Source organism: Sander vitreus, chromosome 14 (assembly GCF_031162955.1).
Source record: "Sander vitreus isolate 19-12246 chromosome 14, sanVit1, whole genome shotgun sequence".
NCBI classification, from domain to species: domain Eukaryota; kingdom Metazoa; phylum Chordata; class Actinopteri; order Perciformes; family Percidae; genus Sander; species Sander vitreus.
In genome coordinates this window covers 30,402,432-30,422,314 of record NC_135868.1, presented here as the reverse complement: position 1 = coordinate 30,422,314, position 19,883 = coordinate 30,402,432, and the positions used below count along the sequence as shown (strand labels likewise).

The 19,883-nt window shown below is 39.8% G+C and overlaps 1 protein-coding gene across 3 annotated transcripts in view; it reads right to left on the bottom strand.

The window, feature by feature from the left end:
• Positions 1–19,490, bottom strand: part of gatad2b (GATA zinc finger domain containing 2B) — a 64,667-nt gene extending 45,177 nt beyond the window's left edge. Inside the window, exons 1-2 of one of the 3 annotated variants that reach the window (XM_078266996.1) lie at positions 19,297–19,490; positions 16,280–16,332 (exon numbers count right to left, since the gene is read on the bottom strand). In XM_078266996.1, coding sequence (XP_078123122.1) covers positions 16,280–16,281 — 2 coding nt within the window. In that variant the 5' untranslated portion in view covers positions 16,282–16,332; positions 19,297–19,490. The remainder of the gene's footprint in view (positions 1–16,279; positions 16,333–19,296) is intronic. The other 2 variants (XM_078266999.1, XM_078266997.1) reach the window with 2 other exon arrangements.
• Between the last annotated feature and the right edge of the window lie 393 nt (positions 19,491–19,883).

Sequence of the window (19,883 nt, the reverse complement as noted above, 5' to 3'; positions counted from 1 at the left end):
TTGTACATTCTCCACTTTGTATTTATTTATCTAAATTTTTTGAATATTTGTTCTTGTATTCTATCCTATTTATTATTTCTTGTATATTCTGTATGTGTGCTGTGCGTCTGATATTTTGCTGCTGTAGCACCGAAATTTCCCATTTTGGGATTAATAAAAATCTATCTATCCATCTATCCATCCATCCATCCATCCATCCATCCATCCATTTCATTGGTACAATCAAACAGTGTGACTACAGACAAGAGGAGTTTTAAAGATTGTTGCCGTGGACAATCCCAGCAAGAGCCCCTAAGATGAATGATGCCTCGGTATCATATAGAGCAGCATGAGGGCAGCCATCAGCAGTTCTTACTGCTGGTATATAGGTCATGTTAATCGTGGCAGCACTGAGCTTTAGGCTGTGCGTACTCTCAGGCTCTGAGGTCATACAGGGTGAACAACAGGAAGCTCTGTACTCATAGTGCGTTCCATTTACCTCAGAACTCGGAAGCTGGAGCTGGGAATGACATCACATCCGAGTTGAATGTGTTCCATTTACAAGTCGGAGATTTCATTGTGGGGTTAGCTCTAGCCAGGTTAGCCATTGTTAGCAATACCAGTTGATAACAACGCATTACGCCGTTTTGTGTGCATACAAACAGCTTAACAACATGACCACAGATAGAAGTTGGACAGGACTATGTGTACGACTGATTTAGTGAGACGCAAATAAGACAGAAGTGATAATAAACTGTATGTTACTACAGATTTCACTACTGAGCAGCCATGTTGGATTTTGAGCTCAGAAATCTGAGGGCGTTTCCGACTTTGACCTTGGAAAATCCGACTTCCGAGTACAAATGGAACGCACTATTAGTCTCATTCTGGTTCAGTTGTCTGAACAGAAACAGATACACATGTTAACGAGAACTGTTTGGTGACTTGTACTGCATTACAACAGAGTGAAACAGTGACCTCACATTCTTTCTCTCGACAACTTCAAACACACAAACAAGTTGTTTTGTTGTATATGTGTTGAGGCAAAGTCAGAAACAAATGAAATGCATTAATAAACACAATATTTTAATTTAACTGCCAACCAATTCAGGCAATTCTATATATTCACAAGTGAATTTTATGCAAGAAATAGACCAAATGCATAAAACTCAATTTATAAAGCAATCATTGTGGAGCTTGGCGCACACAAGCCTCATTTCCATTCTAGTCAGCCACAAATGGATGTAGAAACGCCCTTAAACATAGTTTAAAGTAATACAGAGTATATTAACAAACAATGTATTACAGAGAATCAGCTGTGGCAGCTGCCGCATTCTGATGAATTGTATGGACAAGTTGATGGTGGAGACATCTTTAGTTTTTGTGAAGGAAAACACAAGATTCAGGAGGCAGGTGACAACCCAAAATATAAAAGGTACAGTAAGAGTAGGGGTGCACAGGGATCACAAAACCCATGGTTCGGATCACTGTTTTGAGCCACGGATCAAGTCAATTTTAGGATCATCACATTTTTTATTTTTTTTATGCTTTCCATTTATTACTCAAAGAACTGTCATAAAACAGCGCGTTCAAGCCGAGCGGAGCTCACTTCCCCGGGAAACGAATGCCTTGAACCTCTGAAATGCCTGTTCCTTTGGAGTGTTTTAATCCAAACCACAATCTTTTTCCTAGTCTTAACTAGTTGTTTTGGTGCCTAATCCTAATGGTCGTTGCCGCACAAGGCTCACTTTTTGTCACCCAAACGTAATGTATGTCAGGCAAGTTGATTGGACAGTCACTGGCCTGTTCGGGACAAAACTATATCTATCTATCTATCTATATTAGGGCTGTCAGCGTTAACGCGTTAATCGCGATGCGATTAAGGGCCGACGCAATGCGATTCGTTAAAAATCGCATTAAAAAAATTTATTTTACACTTCCCTCGGCTTTGCGTCGTGCCTCACGGCTACTTTCTGACCCTTTGGCGCTTCCGTACTTCTTCATAACACATCTTCTGCTGCAGAATACAGGCAGGCTGCCGGCACGGAGAAAGACAGCAGCAACACACTTCTGAATGGCGCTTTTCTTTTTAAAAAACTTCCTGACAGCTCAGTAGACAAGTCTAAAAGCCATATGCACGTTGTGTAAAGCTGAATTAAAATATCACGAAGCACGTCAAGCTGGAGCTACCAGCTACGAGCTAAGCATGTTAACGTGACGCAGTTTGATGCTAGCGGGCTCAGGCAAAGCAGTATTTTGGAGAGTGCTACTTGTCGACCTGTGGATGAAACCAAATCCAAAAAAATTACTACAGATCTTGCAAAATGGGTGGCAACTAACTGCAGACCTGTCAGCATGTAGAGGACTCGGGTCTTAAAGACTACGGTTGGCATGTTCTGACCCATCTTATATACTACCATCGAGGGTTGAGGAGTTTCACCATACACAGCCTGTATGAATTGGGGGAAGAAACTAAACTGAACTGCTGCCAAGTCCAAACTCTGTCTCATTAACCGGTGATCACTGGACGTCAGTGAGGAATCAACATTACTTAGGAGTTACTAAAAACTATACTGACTCTGGCTGGACTTTACACTCGTTTGCCTTAACGGTGGTTGTTAGTGTTACATCTCAGTCAATTGTTCTCAATCCTTGCTAAAAATGTAAAGGTTAAATGTCCTGCTGTGGCATCTGGTTTTTGGACCATTTAGTTTGTACTGTATAAGCAACGTGTTAGTGTTACATCTCAGTCAATTGCTGTGGTGTTTTAGTTAGGTACTTGGAGGAATTGTGCAATAATGACAGATTCACACATTTGTTTATAGTAAATAAATAATAGTCAAGTTCATAAAGTCACTTTCTTTGCATTCATGTGATTCCCAGTCAAGATACACTGGTAAGAATTGCTTTCCATTGTTATTATGTACTTAAAAACTGTTCTGAAATGCAAAATAATAGAATTTTAATTGTAATAAAACATGCGATTAACTATAGAACTTCAGCGATTAAAATTTGTAATCGTTTGACAGCCCTAATATATATATATATATATATATATATATATATATATATATATATATATATATATATATATATATATATATATATATATTACATAACATACAACATACATAATAATCCTAATCGAATCGGGAGATCAGTGAAGATTCACACCTCTAATATACAAATATAATATTTTATCACTACAGTGATAAAATATTTAGCTGTGATTTTAGCTGTGATAAGGTTGTGTCAATCTCCTTTTGTATAAAAACATAAAGACATAAAAAGAGTAGCTTCTCATTGAAGTGTTGCTGCAGGGGTGTAGAAGATTAATTGAAAGAGGTTTGGGGCGCGTGCGCACGCTCGCTTGTCACTCAAGCAGTCAGCAGCTGGCACTCGCCCCAGGTGACAAGAAGCGGAGTGTACAGAGCAAAAGTCTGCTGTTCTGCAATCTGTACGGAAAAAGACATGATGCCGATCAATATAGTTGACGGCCACGGATTTCAGATAATGATGCATCTGCTTGAACAAGCATGCCATATCCCTTCCAGAGGCACCATCACCTCGTGCATTGAGAACAGGTACAAGGATGCCAAGTCAGTGATGCTAGCGCAGCGAGCTAGCGCTGCCAGTAAGGCTGCAATGACAACAGATAGCTGGACTGCCCTAGCGACTGAGAGCTACATGACTATCACTTGCCACTACATCACAGAGGACTGGCGAGTCACCTTGCCAGGCCGGAATACTAAAAGTTAAAAGGAAGCAGTAAAAGAGTTGGGGCTTGAGGGCAAAGTGATAACATGTGTGGAATCATCACTTTACATCTCGTGAGGAGAGAAAACTGCACACGAGTGGTGGAATTCAAGAAAGTCCCCCTACCACCTGACTGAGCGAATTATGGTAAACCTCATGCAAGAGGCCTATTCACAATTTCCATAGCATTGCTATAATTAATAATACAATAATAATACATAATAGCAAAGGGCTAGGCTATAATCAATTAAAACCAAAGTATAATAGTTGCCTTTAACATTAAACTTTGCATAGCAGTCTCTTAAATGAATTCTGGATTTCCCAAAACATTTGATTTATTCATAAACTAGCAAGCTTTGGTTATGGCTATACGTTGATTTTTTTAAGTTTTATTTATTTACACAGATCAAGCCCAACCTGTCGATTGTTAGATGTGTCTTACAGAGTAGAGATAATCAGAATTATGCTGAAATTCTTCTTTTAAAATGTTCAAGAGCTACCAGCTTGGACAGAAAAATGTCTTTTAAATCAGTTTGACAACAATCAACTGCAGAGTGTCTCTCTGGCATGATGTTATGCAGGGGGCAACTTTGAAATAGTGCACAGACTTACATCAAACTGTTAACACAGTTACACATACACCCCCAAAACCTGTTTCAATTGCATCTTTATCAAAATGCACAATGATAGACACTCACAGACTACATGAGGTACATTTCCTATTCAATTATGTGTGTTAGTTCATGCGAAATATTGAAATGTACCATCTTGTAATGTTAGGATATTCTTGGTTCAGTATGTGGATGAAGATACCAACCAAAAACTTCACCTCCTCAGAAAGGGTTAAAAAATACAAAACGGTGCAACTGATGGAGCACCACAGCAATTGCAACAGGTCCGAAGACTACATCTTGGGCAAGTATCCATCATATAAGCAGTCCAGTAATTCACTCAGACCCATGTGGTTATCAAATATTATGCACTAAAGCAAACCCATAAGCCTCAGCTTCATGTATTATTTATTTGTTGATATCCATGCAGCTCATTACGTAAGCCTTAAAGAATGACAAAAACCAAAAAAGCAGTCTAACAGCATCAACACACGACTCACTGGAGCACATTGACAGTTCCACCTTTATTTTGTTTCATTCATGCCTAAAAGTCCTGACCAGCTGAAGACTGTCCACAGCAGAGAAAAAGCTGTGTGTGGTGGAAACTCCTTGTTGCTAATCATGAACACAACAGTCCCTCAGGAAACCAGCTAGGGTTGCACCATACGACCTAAAATCTAAATCACGATTTAATTGCACATTTTACCTCGATAATGGTTAATGAACAATAATTAATCCCGTTCTAAATGATCTTTCTGAAGCCAAAATGTTTCCAGACGAAGGACACTGCATTTTTTTTGGGGCACAAGTTGCTCAGTTGACTCGGACTCGGCGTTTGAGTTATCCTCCATTATGCTTTCCATGCAGCTGACTGGTCCGGGCCAAGTCACGTGACTACACACGGTAGAATGTTTTTAAGGAGAAAGTAGGCCTATTAATAAAGGAATAAATGATCACGTCGATACATTTTCGACTAATCTTCCAGCCCTACCATCTGGCTTCTTTAGCCAGCGCTAAAAAGAGATGGAGAGATGTTCCTGGAACAACAACCACTCCTTGTGCCAACAGGAGGCAGTGGCTACACACACACACACACACACACACACACACACACACACACACACACACACACAGTAAAGGATGTTGATGACAGGGCTGTTGGGAATAGGATCAACATTTGCATATGGCCAGTTTTTGACACTAATGAGGGCAATCAGAATGGAGCTCATAGCAACAGAGATGTCATTGGCTGTGTGGAGAGGCTCAGGAGTTGATGGTTGTGTGATGCAGATTCAGGTGGCGGTGTTTTGTTGCAGTGACTCTGTACACAGGCCACATCCAGCAGGACCAGTGTGATAATACCACACACACACCTTACCTTACCACAGCATGTAAGGCAACACACGCACACCTTCCACCTAACGCTCAGACACAACGCTGCTCTTTATTAAACTAGACTAAACAGCTCATTGTGGGCGTTGCTATGACAACCAGTCGTCTATTTTTAAGCCGTGCCTCTAATCAATTCCTGTTCTGCTGTCGCCTGAGGGGTAGGGGTGGGGGTACGCTTGTGTTCATGAGGGTGATGTGAGGAGAGGGGGGCAGTGGTTGGGGGGCAAAGGGGAGGAGGAGGGGTGAATTGGAGACAAAGAGCATGGCAAAAGAAGTGAGAGAAAGAAACAGTGTTGAGGATTCATCTCATACCAACACACTCCACACAGCAGAGGTCTTCATCCCCGTTACTGTCTGACCTTCACTCCGTAGGGCTGAAGACCCCGATCCCCTGGTAGCACGTTGCTCACTACAGCCACATGTGGGAACATTGGGGTAGTATGCCGTTTGTGTTCCAATGGCAAATACCGTTTCTGTAATTTCATATATCCTTGCCAATGTAACCAAAGTTATTATTGGAACTAGCCTCAGCTAACACGGCTATTGTTAGACTAGTAATGGCTTATGCCACGAACCATTTACTCATTCAAAGTAGCCTATTCGTGGTGAATAATAAATAACTTTATGGAATACGTATGCCTGGTTAATCTTCTGCGACGTGGAGTTTTATATGATGCAATGTGTGATCGTGTTCTACTATTACACATGCCAAAAATAAGGTTTTATCATAGTGTAAAGTATAGTTATAGTTTGCTCTGAAGTTGTTTGCTTTAAATCTCTGTTATGGATTAGTCAGACTGAAAGTTAAGGCAGGTCTAATATTAATTCAGGGTACATCGGCAATGACACATGAAATTACTTTACTGGCATTTCAATAGCATCGTATACTTTCCTTTTTTCTTTGGTTAATGTTAGGGTTGGGTACCGTTCACATTTATACCACTACCTATAATGGTACCTGAACTCCAATGCCGGTACCCAACGCTACCTTTGTTCTGTGCATTCCCTCTTAAATAACAAAAAAATATTTCAGTGTAAAAATAATTTTCCTATTTATTGAGAACATTTTACACACCACTCAACATAAACCCCTCCCTACATCCCTCTCCCCTCACAAACCCGTCCCTACAACCTATTCAATCAAATAATTATTCATTTCTTACACTGCACTAGAACCTTTATTCTTGTATTTGTATCTTATTCTATTTTAGCCTGTATTATATTCTCTCTCTTCATGACGGTTTTCGATGTTTTATGTAAAGTGTTTTGAATTGCCTTGTTTCTGACATGTGCTATAGAAATAAAGTTGACCTGCCCTAGAACCTGCAGCCTGTCAGTCTGTCACCAGGGCATAGTGAACACTGTTGTGCCCGTCCCTGAGGAAGTGGAGGCGCACCGCGAACGTCTGGGTGGAGTTTTGCGACCGCTGTATCGGTCTTGCCGTTGCTCCCAGTGACTGAACAAGCTGCAGAGGTGACGTAGTCTCGCTCCATCTGTACTGCAGACTCGCTAAGTCGTGCTCAGCTTGTGTTTCGTCTTTTACCCTCATAGTGTTTGAAAACTTCATTGTGGCAGCGATAGAGGCAGTGATGTTTCCTGTACGGGACTCTCACACCGCCTCAAACCATAGCGCAAAACACACCGACAAGTCTGATTGCTGGTTACATGACTGGCCACCGCAGTGTGACGTGGGGTTGCATTTCTCCAAAGGCCCGCTGCGTTGTTTTGTTTTTTTGCGTGTCCCCCCCTGCAAACCCCACTGTGGCCTAAACGCACTACCCACATTGAAAATGAATGGAAAGACCTGCGTTTCTACCGTAGCAACTGACAGCCTACGCAGTCATTCTGAATGAGGCCTAACTCACATCTCGTAACGAGGAACCGACTTTCACGTGAGGAAGCAGAGAAGCTACTTTTCATAAAGCAGAAGCTGCCAGGCTTATGTCTAAGATGATTATTCATTTGTTGTGGGTCCATCAACTTTTTTGCACCCTTTCAATGCACTTTTTAGTTGTAGGCGTACAGAATACGTTACATTCTTTCAGCTCAGTTATAGGCATAATATCGGCAATTCAAGAAGAGGGGCTCAAAGATGGCCTCATCAAAATATTTTTAATGTTACTAATTTATTTATTTAAGTTTTATTGTGCTTCGTTGGTATAATGTCTGCTAGAATGTTAAAAAAAAAAAATGTCAGGGTTAAATAAATATTTTTAAATTGTGGTTTTGTAATTTATTTTCTCTTCAAAAAGCAAGATAAAATAGTAAAAAGCACATTTGACTATTTAATTTATGCAAATTGACAAAATAAATGGAAAGAAAAGTAAAAAAAACGTGTCCGATCGTTAGTACGTTTTTCATTATATTCGGCTTTGGCCAAGAATTTTTCATTTCGTAAAAAAGATTGTGATTATGCTTGATGCAAACGCGAGTTTCATTTATAAAAAAATGATTATTTCATAAAAAGCCATCGATCTGTTGCTCATAAAGCAGTCAGGTGGAATAATGTGATCCTTTGTGTTCATTTAAGAGAGAAGCATTCTCTATTTGAAAGGCAAGTAAAAAAAGAACTACCCACTAAAAATGGAAATGGTTTTTTTTAGAAAATGTCACCAATTATTCCTTATTGTCAGACAGAGGTGTGTGTTTCTGGTTGTTGTTGGTGTGACACTCCTGCTGCAAATTACTGTCATGTTCCTTTAAGGCACAGACGTAATATTCTCTGTTTTTTATGTATTTATTTATTTGCCCAGGGAACAGAGCACAGTCAAAACGCATTGAGCCAGTCTGAACCGGTTTGTAACCTCAGGGCATGGAATTATCTCTTAATATGTAGCCCTTAGTGGCCAAGACGTCACACAGTAAGACAGTCAGAGAAAGGGAGCCAGGGTGGGAGGTGAGGAGGAGGAGCAGCCCCGGTGTTTTCAGAGCAGACAGAGGAAAATATCTTTCTTTAAGAGCTGGCACTTTGACAAGAAAAGACTGAGTGCAGAACTTCAGACCACAGGGTGGGGCAGACACTGTTTCACCAGCCAAACGAGAGAAAGAGAAGAAAGAAAAACGCAGCGGGAACATGAGACGTCCAGTCAGAGCGAGGCACACAGAGGTAGCACAGACATCTTAAAATGGAGCTGAATGTGGCAGTCCCAAGGAGAATCAATCAACACTACATGGTAACACTCTTTAGCAACACAAATCCCTGACAGTCAACACTTTACGCACGCATTCATTCATTCATTCATTCATTTACGCGGATTTCAGGGGCCAATGCATCATAGTTGGATACTGGTGTTTGTTTACATACGGAGCAAATGCTACAGATGCTATTTTTAGGTACACATCACACACACACAGTAGATATGTGACTGGAAAATTAAACTTCAACAACGAAATGGATGGTGGGTAGTAAAAAGTTACATTTGCTCTATAACCATACTTGTTTTCATGCAGCTTACTTTTTACTTTACTCGTTCAGTGTCCCCCCCCCCCCATGGTACACATTTTAATGAAATAATAGCTAATAAGTAAGCAAATACAAATATGGGACTTTAGTTTTGGAAGTTCTCCAAATTGATACAGTAAAAATGAACTCAAGACTACTTGTACTTCTACTTGACTACTTAACTTGTTTTTAAATAAGTAACAGTACTTTACTTGAGCACAGTTTTGGGGCTACTCTGAACAAACTGAAGGGTACAAAAGATTGCAACTTGCCTTATGTTGGATTTATTTGATACATCTGATTTCATATGTTGCTAAAATTGCACTTTTTTTACTGTAAGAGAAAAGAGCTTGCATGTTAAAAAGAGCATATTCATTATTTGACCTACTACTGTTAAAAAAAGCAAATACAGGCTACTCTTTTTGCACTTGCTCTGTTGACTTTAAGTTTTATTTTGTATTCCTCCTGAAAGTGACTTTATTTGGTGGTTGGACTGATAGCCTACATCTGGCTTCAGGTTACACTACTAATTCATTATACTTTAATTAAACTATTTTAATAGAGAGTTGAACCTTATTGAAATTTGTTTTGTGTAAATTGTTAATAATTGAGCAATGGGAAAATAATCGCTAATTGAAAAATTAATCGTTAGATTAGTTGACTAATCGAAAAAAGAATCGCTAAATTAATCGTTTAAAAAAATAATCGTTTGGGACAGCCCTACTGTCAGGTAAATGTACGTTTTCCTCTAAAGTACACAGTAAGTTAGTAGTATAACCCTACAGTTGGGTTATTAAGTGCTTTGGGGGCCTTCTGTAAGTTATTTCGGCGTACAATGGTTCTAGAGATACATGCAGCAATACAGGAGGCCAAGCAATCGGCCCATTCCAAACAGGCATGAGCTCCAAGACCACCGTAGGTTCTATCCAAACATGGAAAGGGAAGTGAAATGAATAAATTCATCAGGCACACTCTCGACTGTCAACAGGAACTGAAGTTGGAGAATGTCTAAAAAACTAAAACTGCACCGAAGAAACATTTTGGATTTCAAGCCGACGAAAGAAGTGAGCTGAAAAAGACGAGGCAAAGTGTAAACACCTAAAACAAAGAGGTTATTATAACCAGAGACGGTTTAGAGTCATTTCCTGTATATGTCTCACGTCGTGGGCTTTGCCACTGCCACGGTTCTAATTCTATACAAAACGTATGCAGCATTCATAACTGGTGCAAAAATTAGTAACTTGACAACTGTTAGAAATGTGATAACCCAACAATATTAATATAAAGGGCCATTAAACAACTGATAGTTAACTGGGTGCTCCTCCATAAATGACGAGTAGCCACGACATTCTCCAACTTCAGTTCCTGTTGACAGTCGAGAGCGTGCTTTATGAATTTATTCATTTCACTTCCCTTTCCATGTTTGGATAGAACCTACGGTGGTCTTTGAGTTACGTAAAAACGCAACAGGCTCGTTTGGTTTGTCCTATCTGGGCTACTGTTCTGGGCTCTTAGTTATGTGAGTATACACTAAGAAAACCATATTATATTCAATTTTTCAATATCCCCTTAAATCCTACACACTGCTCCTTTTAATTCAAGACCGCAAACTAGGATTTTATTTTTCTTTCTGGTGACACCTGCTGGGCTCCATCATTTCAAATAGTTCTTCTCTAGAAAAAAAGTGCATGCCAATGCATGTCTCATGCTCCATTTCTCTGTCTTTTTTCCCTCGTTTTCATATCTAAAAACAATGACTCTTTCAGCTAGTAATCCTACATAAATGACTTCACTTAGTGTACAGATTAGAAGCACATCCAGTGTTTCCCTATATGCATTCAACAGCAGCACAGCACCGCTGCTTGGTTTTATGATTTGATTCACTAACGTAGCAACAGCTCATAGTGATTGCTACTTCAGCAATTAGGTAACATTAGCGACATCAATAATTTCCTTTTCAACACATCTAACAGACATTCAAATATATTTCAACTTTTCTTATTTATTTTAGAATGAATAATTGAACATCATTCATGGCCAATGTCATAGCACACGTTGTGATCACTGTAAATCTCTGTACAGATAGCTTGTTAGTTTATATATATATATATATATATATATATAAAAAATGTTAGAGTCTGGTAAACTGGTTGGTAAGGAAAAGAAAGGCTGATGATGGCCATGATGAAGCTGAGGTTAGTTGGATCAAATTAAAGAGAAGGGGAGGCAGTATTCTGTCTCCTGTATGTGAAATGTGAATATGTCAATATGTCGAGCAGGAGTTTGATTTCATTGATTCATTGACATTCTTGTAGGTTGCTTAATCAAGTACTATACCTTATACGCCCTATTTAAACGATCTACAGCGCAGGTGATTTTAGGGCACAGTTAGGCATAATCTGGACTCAAAGTAAGGTGCAAGGGGCAAAGGGGTTGTATTTAGTCTCTTAATTAATCATAGGTGTGTTTTGAATTCAACCTATCAGGGTTCCCTTTAAAAGCTAGGTGTGCCTACATTGCTATTTAAATGGCGGAAATCCAGAATTTGGAGAAGTGAGCGGTTTTCTGATGAGAAAACATCTGCTCGTGTGCAAAGCAGCAGACGTCCCGCCATCCGAGCCCGCTTGTACACTTAAATCATCCACCTGAATGAATTACTTTCACCCCCTCTCTGCCAGTCCCTGTAGGCTATTGCTTTTTAAATGATGTGTTGATGGGAGTGTTTTCTTTAACAATTTACTTTAGTTATTAGAGAGGCTGCTGTAATTGTAAAGGTTTACATGCATGCAGTAATGGCACTGCAGGAAGCTCAGCTCTCTGTGTTCACATTTGAGAGAATTAAATTGATATTTCCCACATTAATGATGTATTATTTCACCTACCTACAATCTAGGGCTGCGCTATACAAGGGGAAACATGCAAAAACGTTGAATATCATAACGAAATTATTTGTGATAAATAAACAGATGTATCAGTTTTGCTTTTAGTATACTGCTTAAATACAACAAAGTGCTTGTTGAATTAAAAAAACTGAAAGCAAATAATTTCCCACATTATATTATTGAACAAATTAAACACACAAAAGGCACCATTAAAAAAAGAATTATACTTACATTTTAAAGTGCACTTTTCTATTGATACTTTATTTCAACTAACTGGACGTGAAAATGAAAACTGCGTTAGCATGCTGTTAGCTAGTAGCTGGCTTAAACACAGTTAAAATGCTAACATGTGGCTGTATTTTACTCAAAAGGATTCCAACCCTGGGAAGTGCAACAGTCTGCAACTAAAGACAAAGTAGACTAGCTGCTCCATGGCTGGAGAAACAACACTGACAGGACTTAATGGTGCGTTCAATTGCACCTCGTAAGGTCATGGTGCATTCAAGTTATTGTAAAGTACTATTCTGCCATTCGATTTAGCACCGGTATCGAGAAAAAAAACCCTGATATTCAGCCCTAACCATGATGTTCATTTTGTAAATTATGGTCCCATTTATTTAAAAAAATGGACTATATAGTAGGGGATGCTTTAGGGCATGGCTACACGCCAATCTGTCAATCATGGTAGCGACCTGTCAATGTGTACATTAAAATAGCCATGAACTTGTTTTGGGGTGTTGTCCATTCTGCTGGAAAAAATCCTATGGGAAACACTGACATTGTCTAACAGGTGTTTCTTCACTATCCCATCTTACTAATTAAAAATAAAATAAAAGCAGATTGTGCGTGTTTTGTCAGGATCAAATTAAAATAGTGACGTAAGTAGTGTACAGTGAGCATTGGGACAATTGCATTCAGACAAGTTGACTGGGGTGACCTTGTGCAGCACCTGGCTAAATGCAGCACAGCATTGCAGCAATGATCTTCACAATGCCTATTCACTGGCTGAATTAGTCACAGCTGCACTACCACTTACTGCTGGGCTATTTTTTTTTTACGACAAACATTTCCCCACTTCCCTTTTATTTGACTACAGTAAGCACACGCCAGTCCCTGCATTATGCATTCATTAAAATCACAGACATCAATTAGTGCCAAGTTAAGGTATAACCCACACCCACTCCAAAATGGGTTTTTCTAATTAAGAGTTGATTATGCAGATTTCTATCTCCTCAAAAACAGACGCATAGACTCTTCTGAGCTCTTTTATAATCCAACTTTACTGTGACACAGCAGGTCTTCAGATTGGTTACACATCAAAACATATTTACAAGTTTTATAAAAAAATGCTTATAAATTCCATACATTCCCACATAGGGCTGGCCATTATGACGATATACTGTATATCGTAAGTACTTAATTCACACAGCAGTATAAGAAAATAGACTTTACCATGTGCTTATTTCATATAGACTATTAATTGACTTACCAGAAATCATGCTGTATCGTAATATATATCGTTATCGAGATATGAAATATCAAAAATGACCTACAGCAGGGGTCGGCAACCTTTTTAATATGAAGTAAAGCTGGACAATATGGAGAAAATTAAATACCACAATATTTTTGACCAAATACATCGATGTCGATATTTTATGATTGACTATTGACACAATGAGATTTTTGATAAATAATCATCAGTAATGTGGATATAATGACTAAGTGGGTAAAGGCAAATAAATGAACAGCTAGAACAGTCAAAAGTTCAGAAAATGACATCACTTTACTGTAATACAGCCTTTAAAACCAGGAAAAGACAACACACAACAACATTTAAGTTAAATTTAATCTCATATATTGATGTTGATATAATAGATATATTGCCCAGCCCTAATATGTTGTGCCATTTTAAAATGTTCTTGGTAATCAGTGTGTTGTATCAGCATTAAGGCTGCCATCATCTGTCGAGTTACTTTTTTTCCTTTGCGCTTGTTCTCTGAATAAAGCAACGAGTACTAGCCAATCGGAGGCAGAGTAAGGCGGGTTCTGCGCAGAATGTCGATGGGGAAAAAGTGAATCAAACTACCGTAAATAACAGGCTGCGCTCCTGCCAATGGCTGTCATGGACGTCATTCGACGTGCAGACTGGAACATTTCCAAAAAACTCTCTTACATACTTCCTATTGTGCCATTGGTTGAGCTACGGGTGCCTATGGTTGCTGAGCCCTGACCTACAGTACATCGGGATGGAAGATTTTAGCCATATCACCCAGCCCTTTTCCCACATAATCACATAATAATCACGTCCATATGGATAAAAAAAAAAAAAAACATGAAAGAAAACTATCAAAAAGAAAACCATCACCTATTATTTAGAGGAATCACGTCATGTTTTTTGGCCAGGATCCATAGCCAGGAAATTATAATGTTAGAAATGATATAAATGAAAGGTAAACTGGAAGTGTCCCACTCCTGAAACTGATGTGATGCCATCAGCTAGAAAGACGTCTCACTCTGTGTGAGTTGTTGAACTACAGAAACACCAGTGCCGTTCACTGTGTTTACCTTCACAAACTGCCTGTTTTCATGAACCATTCATTCAAAAAGCTACGAAAGGTTAAGCACTGTTATTCGTAAGCATTCCACATTTTTTATGGTGTACTGACTACATTGACTGCTGCTGTATAAGAACGCAGCTGGCCTCGTAGGCAGGAGGTCAGGGTGGATGGTTGGGCGTTAAAACACAGGACTTTCAAGCCAGATATCTTTTCCTAAACTTGGTCGTTTTGGTAACTTTCGTCGCTGCATAACGCTCACATTTTGTGGCCAAAACTTAACCATAATGTCCGCCGAAACGACAGGCAGCTCGCAGTGCTCTGTACCCTGCTCAAAGTCACCTTTTCTCAGATAAACTGAACACCAAACTACCGAAGATACACCATGCGGAGCACCGTATCCGGCGTCTCAGAGCTCTGTAGCAGTTAAACACATCTATTAACTGCCTTTGATACAACTGCTCTGTGACGGAGATCTGTAGCGGCTAAAACAACTAGCAACTGCCACTTGGCGTCCTAGATAGTGCTGCAGTGTTTCGGGCTAGCGGACTTGGGCTCATAACTTAACCCTGACATAACACCACAATGAATTTTGGCCTGCATGCATGTTTTTTCAGCCCAACATTGTTGAAACAGAGCAACTAACATTGGTAGGGACAGGAACGAGTTAGCGGATTGCCAAGTCGTCTCTGTTGCCCACTGTGTGATGGTGTTTGTGTTAGGAGAAAAGAGAAACGTGACAGTAAATGACAGCATAAAGCAATAAAGACTCTCACACTGAGCTAAAATGGAAACGCTGCGCTACATGCATCTTTTGGGTCAATTAAAAAGGTATTTATTTTTACGGATTCTGTTATTCTACAGTTTAGAAGAAAAAACAACAATGAATATCAAAATTAAAAACCTAATAGGCCTACCTGCCCAACGAACAATATTTGGGTCCAGCCCTACTCTGTACTATGTGAAATATGCTAGTAATACAGTTCAGAGTAGGCTACAGTAATAGCTTGCCATTGCAGTGTTTTACTCCTTTTGGATTTGTATTGAAATTTGAAGAAAAATGAATATAATTTGATATTATATACCATTTCCGTCTGTGCTTTAAATTATACTGTGATATAAATGGTAGGCTATGCCACCAGCTCTACAGGGAACCTTCACTGACTTCAACTGATGTGACCAGTGCAAGCAACTAAGGGCAACGACGAAAGGGCTACTGATGCTGTATGAAGTATGGGACATATAATTTCCATGTAAATAAACAGTAATTTTAGCATCATAAAATACACTTTATTCAAAGTCGACAGACACAAAATAAAACTATAAAAAGCAGTTTTGGGAAGTCTTTCCACTTTTACAACCATCACAACTGTGTTTTGGTTGAAATAAACACAGTTTACAGATTTACATGTGAAAGTATGTTGGCTCTATACACGCTAAAACTATTGTTTCTTTGAATGGAGTCTGGTGGGTTTAGTGCTAGTGACTTCTGATCTGTTTCTGGTTAAACAGAAAGGTCTCAAAGAGGTTTAAAAGGTCTATCTCTGTAGGATCCTTTCATAATGTTGTCAGACACTTAGAATATTAATCTGAGCCTGAGAGCAGCAAACAAGCACTTTTGTGAAGGTAAATACAAGCTGCACAATTGTCCTATTAACTAACATTGTAGTTTGTTTCTCCGCTGCCGACTGCAGCGATCTCTCTTAATACTGGACCTAGTTAGGAAAAACACTAATTTTACAAATGCATTTTTTTTGGGATGTTTTGGTCATAAAAACAAACAAAACAAATGCATCTTTGCTCCCTTATTTACTTTTACTAATTGAATGCAGAAACAACTTAATGCCTGGTATAGACGTCTGTACAACATATATGGGGCTGGGTCCGTGATACTGACTCTCCATCACAAGCTATTTCCTGTAAAAAACACAAACTATAGCTGTGGAACCATGTACACAGTCAATCATTCAACACATTCTACCACTTTTCTCTGTGTGTGAAAAAGTGTTTTCCATCTGGTTGGGAGGCGAGCCTGACACCAGCTATATGTGTCCAACATTAGACACTGTTTGACCTGAACCCTAAGCTGTTTCCAGGATTTGCTGAGACAAACATGGTCCACAGTGAAAAACCAGTGTGTTACATGTCATAAAAACTGCCATTGCATCACATCATTCATAATGGGATGTTTGGGTCTACAGACTTTCATTTGAAGTAGCAGTCGTCATCACTCTCATACATAAACACTGCAGAGATGATGCTGAAAAGAAGAACAATTATACTACTTAAGGAGGTTTTCTTTCTCTGAACTTTACCTGCCATTGTTGTTCGTTTAGTCATAAATATTTCATGTTAAGCTACTTTAAGTCCTTGAAAGTCCAACAGTCAAAACTACATCAGCTGATTTCACTGAACACATTTTTTGCAGTTTGACTGCCAACAATATTTTCTTCAGAAAAAGTGTCTTGAGTACATATTTTGTCATTAACATTAACGTGTTTGTTTCAACGGTAAAATGTCCCCTTGAGCACATATCTTTAAGCACAATTCTTTTTTAATAACTTTAAGGATTATTTAAAAAAAAAAAAATTTGTTTATGGTATGTGTTTATATTTTAAAATGAACATCAGCTGATCTTTCATTATCCCCATTATCAACATCGGTGATGTGCAGGGCCACATGGAAACTGGGGCTGCAAAATTATGCAGAATCTTCTGCAGATCTCACACAAATTAAAAAAATGAAACTCTGAATGTTAACATATCTCCACCCCGAGCAAAAACACAGTAGACACAGACTTTTTTTGGCTCACCACTAAAAACTAAAAAATGTGCAGATTCCATTTGGGTCTGGTGATACACTATATTAAAAAGGAGCACAACCAGTTTAAAACCCCTTCACAAGCCATTTCAAAGTCCTGGTACATGTTATAAACTAAATCAGGCTAATCATCATTGGCATTGTTTCAATAAGGACCTGCTAAATTGTGATATAAAAACATCGAACCCTAATTGTATATTCATCAAAAACTAGGCTACAATACTCTAGAAGGTACTGTAAAGGTCTGTCATAACAGAATTGCAGTTTTCATCTGTATGCTACTGGGGCTGCCATGGGACTCTGAGCTGGAAATAGGAAGAGGAAGGACTCCATCATTGAGAATACTACAGTTCATTCACACGCTTCAACAGCAGGGACCTTTCATTCATACAGACCCACTATCACTATGTGAGTGGAGGGCTGAGTGTATCAAGGTCTGCCAACTTTTATCTCAGAACCAAAGGCTGTGGGGCTACTTTACTTCCACGCTCAGATGGAGATTTGTAAAGTGAGCACAACGTCCTAAATTCAGAGTTTCCTATGTAAAGCACTCTGAATTGCTTTGTTGTGGAAATGTGCTATACAAGTACTGGTCTGCCTAGAGAAGACAGGACTAGAAACTAACAGCTGAAAGTGATACACTGAGGGAAGTGAAAAGGAATGGAGGTTTTCATGGCAAGAAATGACGAAGTAATGACAACCAACTTCCTGCTGTCTGTCAATTTTTCATTTCAACAGACACATTTTCCTGTGGTGAAAACTTTTTATTGCCAAAGATTTTAGTATCCAAAAAAACTTAAAATGAACCATTCCTGCATTTGTCTTGGAAGATCATTTGGCCATACACCTTATCTCTTCACCTGATATAACCGCTCTCCATCTTAAAGACTGTACAGGCTATTCCAATTTAGTTAGGGACTATGCAATACAATCACAAAGACAGTGATAGCAGTCATATGTGAATCCATCTGCATGTGACTCATGTAAATCTCGAGGAGCGGTGCAGCAACTGAGGAAAGACCAATTCTAATCAACAACACACAAAATGAGGTCCTTATACTGCAGAATAATAAGCAGCACACATTAAATATTGATTCCCGTTTGGTCTGTAACGTCATCTTGACATCTACCTCCGTTAATCCACCGCTCAGGAAACAAGCAGCCGCTTGGCCTGAATAAAGCCTTGCCCTTACAGTAAAATGTTGGTTATGCTGTCAGGCGCCAGGCAGCCATTTAGGTGCATATGGAGCCAGTTGAGTCTTTACGTAAATGGCTGATGCATTTCAAATTTTTCTACCTAATTGCTGAGAGCCATCAGCGACCCCGGCCTCCTCATAGCGCTTTTTTATCCGCCACCTCATACAGTTTTGCTTCAATAAAACCGATCTAACGTCTCATCTTATCCCGGTGCTCTTTAAATGAGCGTAAACAAGTATTTGGAGGACCCTGGCTCTTTCTCCAGTCTGTTAACCCCTAGAGACTCTGGATCAAACAATGAAACGGATTGGAGGCATTCCGCACAAGGTTTCCATCACAATGTTATCACAATATCTCCGTCAACAGTTCGGTTATCATCCAAACACAAACAGCAGGCTAGGATTTAGATATCCAAAAAGGTTTCTGCTGCGACTCCACACCATTAAATGTAAATGAACAGTTCGAGGCGACGGCTACTGGTCGTCAACATGTCAGCCTGCATCAATAAATAGCAAAGCAAAGCCGCTCTATTGTCTATCAGCATATCCACCGGTAGGATAACGACACAACAACTCGCCGTCCTGCCGCGACATGAATCCCGCCGCTGCCATTTCAAAACATCTCCCGCCGGAGCCAGGCCTCGCGCACATCCTCGGACTCACCTGTGTCTCCTTTTCGCCTCAGTGTGTACCGTCTCCGGGTTCACGGTCCGGTCCTGACGCGCTGCAGCGGCTCCTTACCACCAGTCCCCGGCACCGGCAGGCAGCACTGATCCGCTGATTGGGCCTAGGCAGACGCTCACCCCCTCGGTGCAGCCAGACAGACAGCTCATTGGTCAGGCAGTCACTCCGTGAAGCCCAGACAGACAGCTGAATGGCCGTTCGTTCCCCCAGCAGATCCAGACAGCCAGCTGATTGGTTCTCCGGCCCTTATCACTGGAAGCACTCAGAGAGCTGATTAGTCGTTTATTTCCGCGGTGGCGACAGAGAGAGAGACCCGATTGGTTGGTAGTAATGTTGTCTGTGTCTGGATGGAGAGCCATGTTAACTCCAATGGGGCTACAGAATTTAAGAATCAATGTGTTCGTCATCAAAGTAACCGGGTCGTTATATGATTTCGACATGAATTATTTTACGTGGAGTAAAGGTTTCCTTGACTGGAGTCAGGAATTAAGAGAAGCGTGGTTGCTACATACATTTTTAAACCTTAATTCTCGTTATACCTGGTTCCTAGTGGGTTTCTATGCACG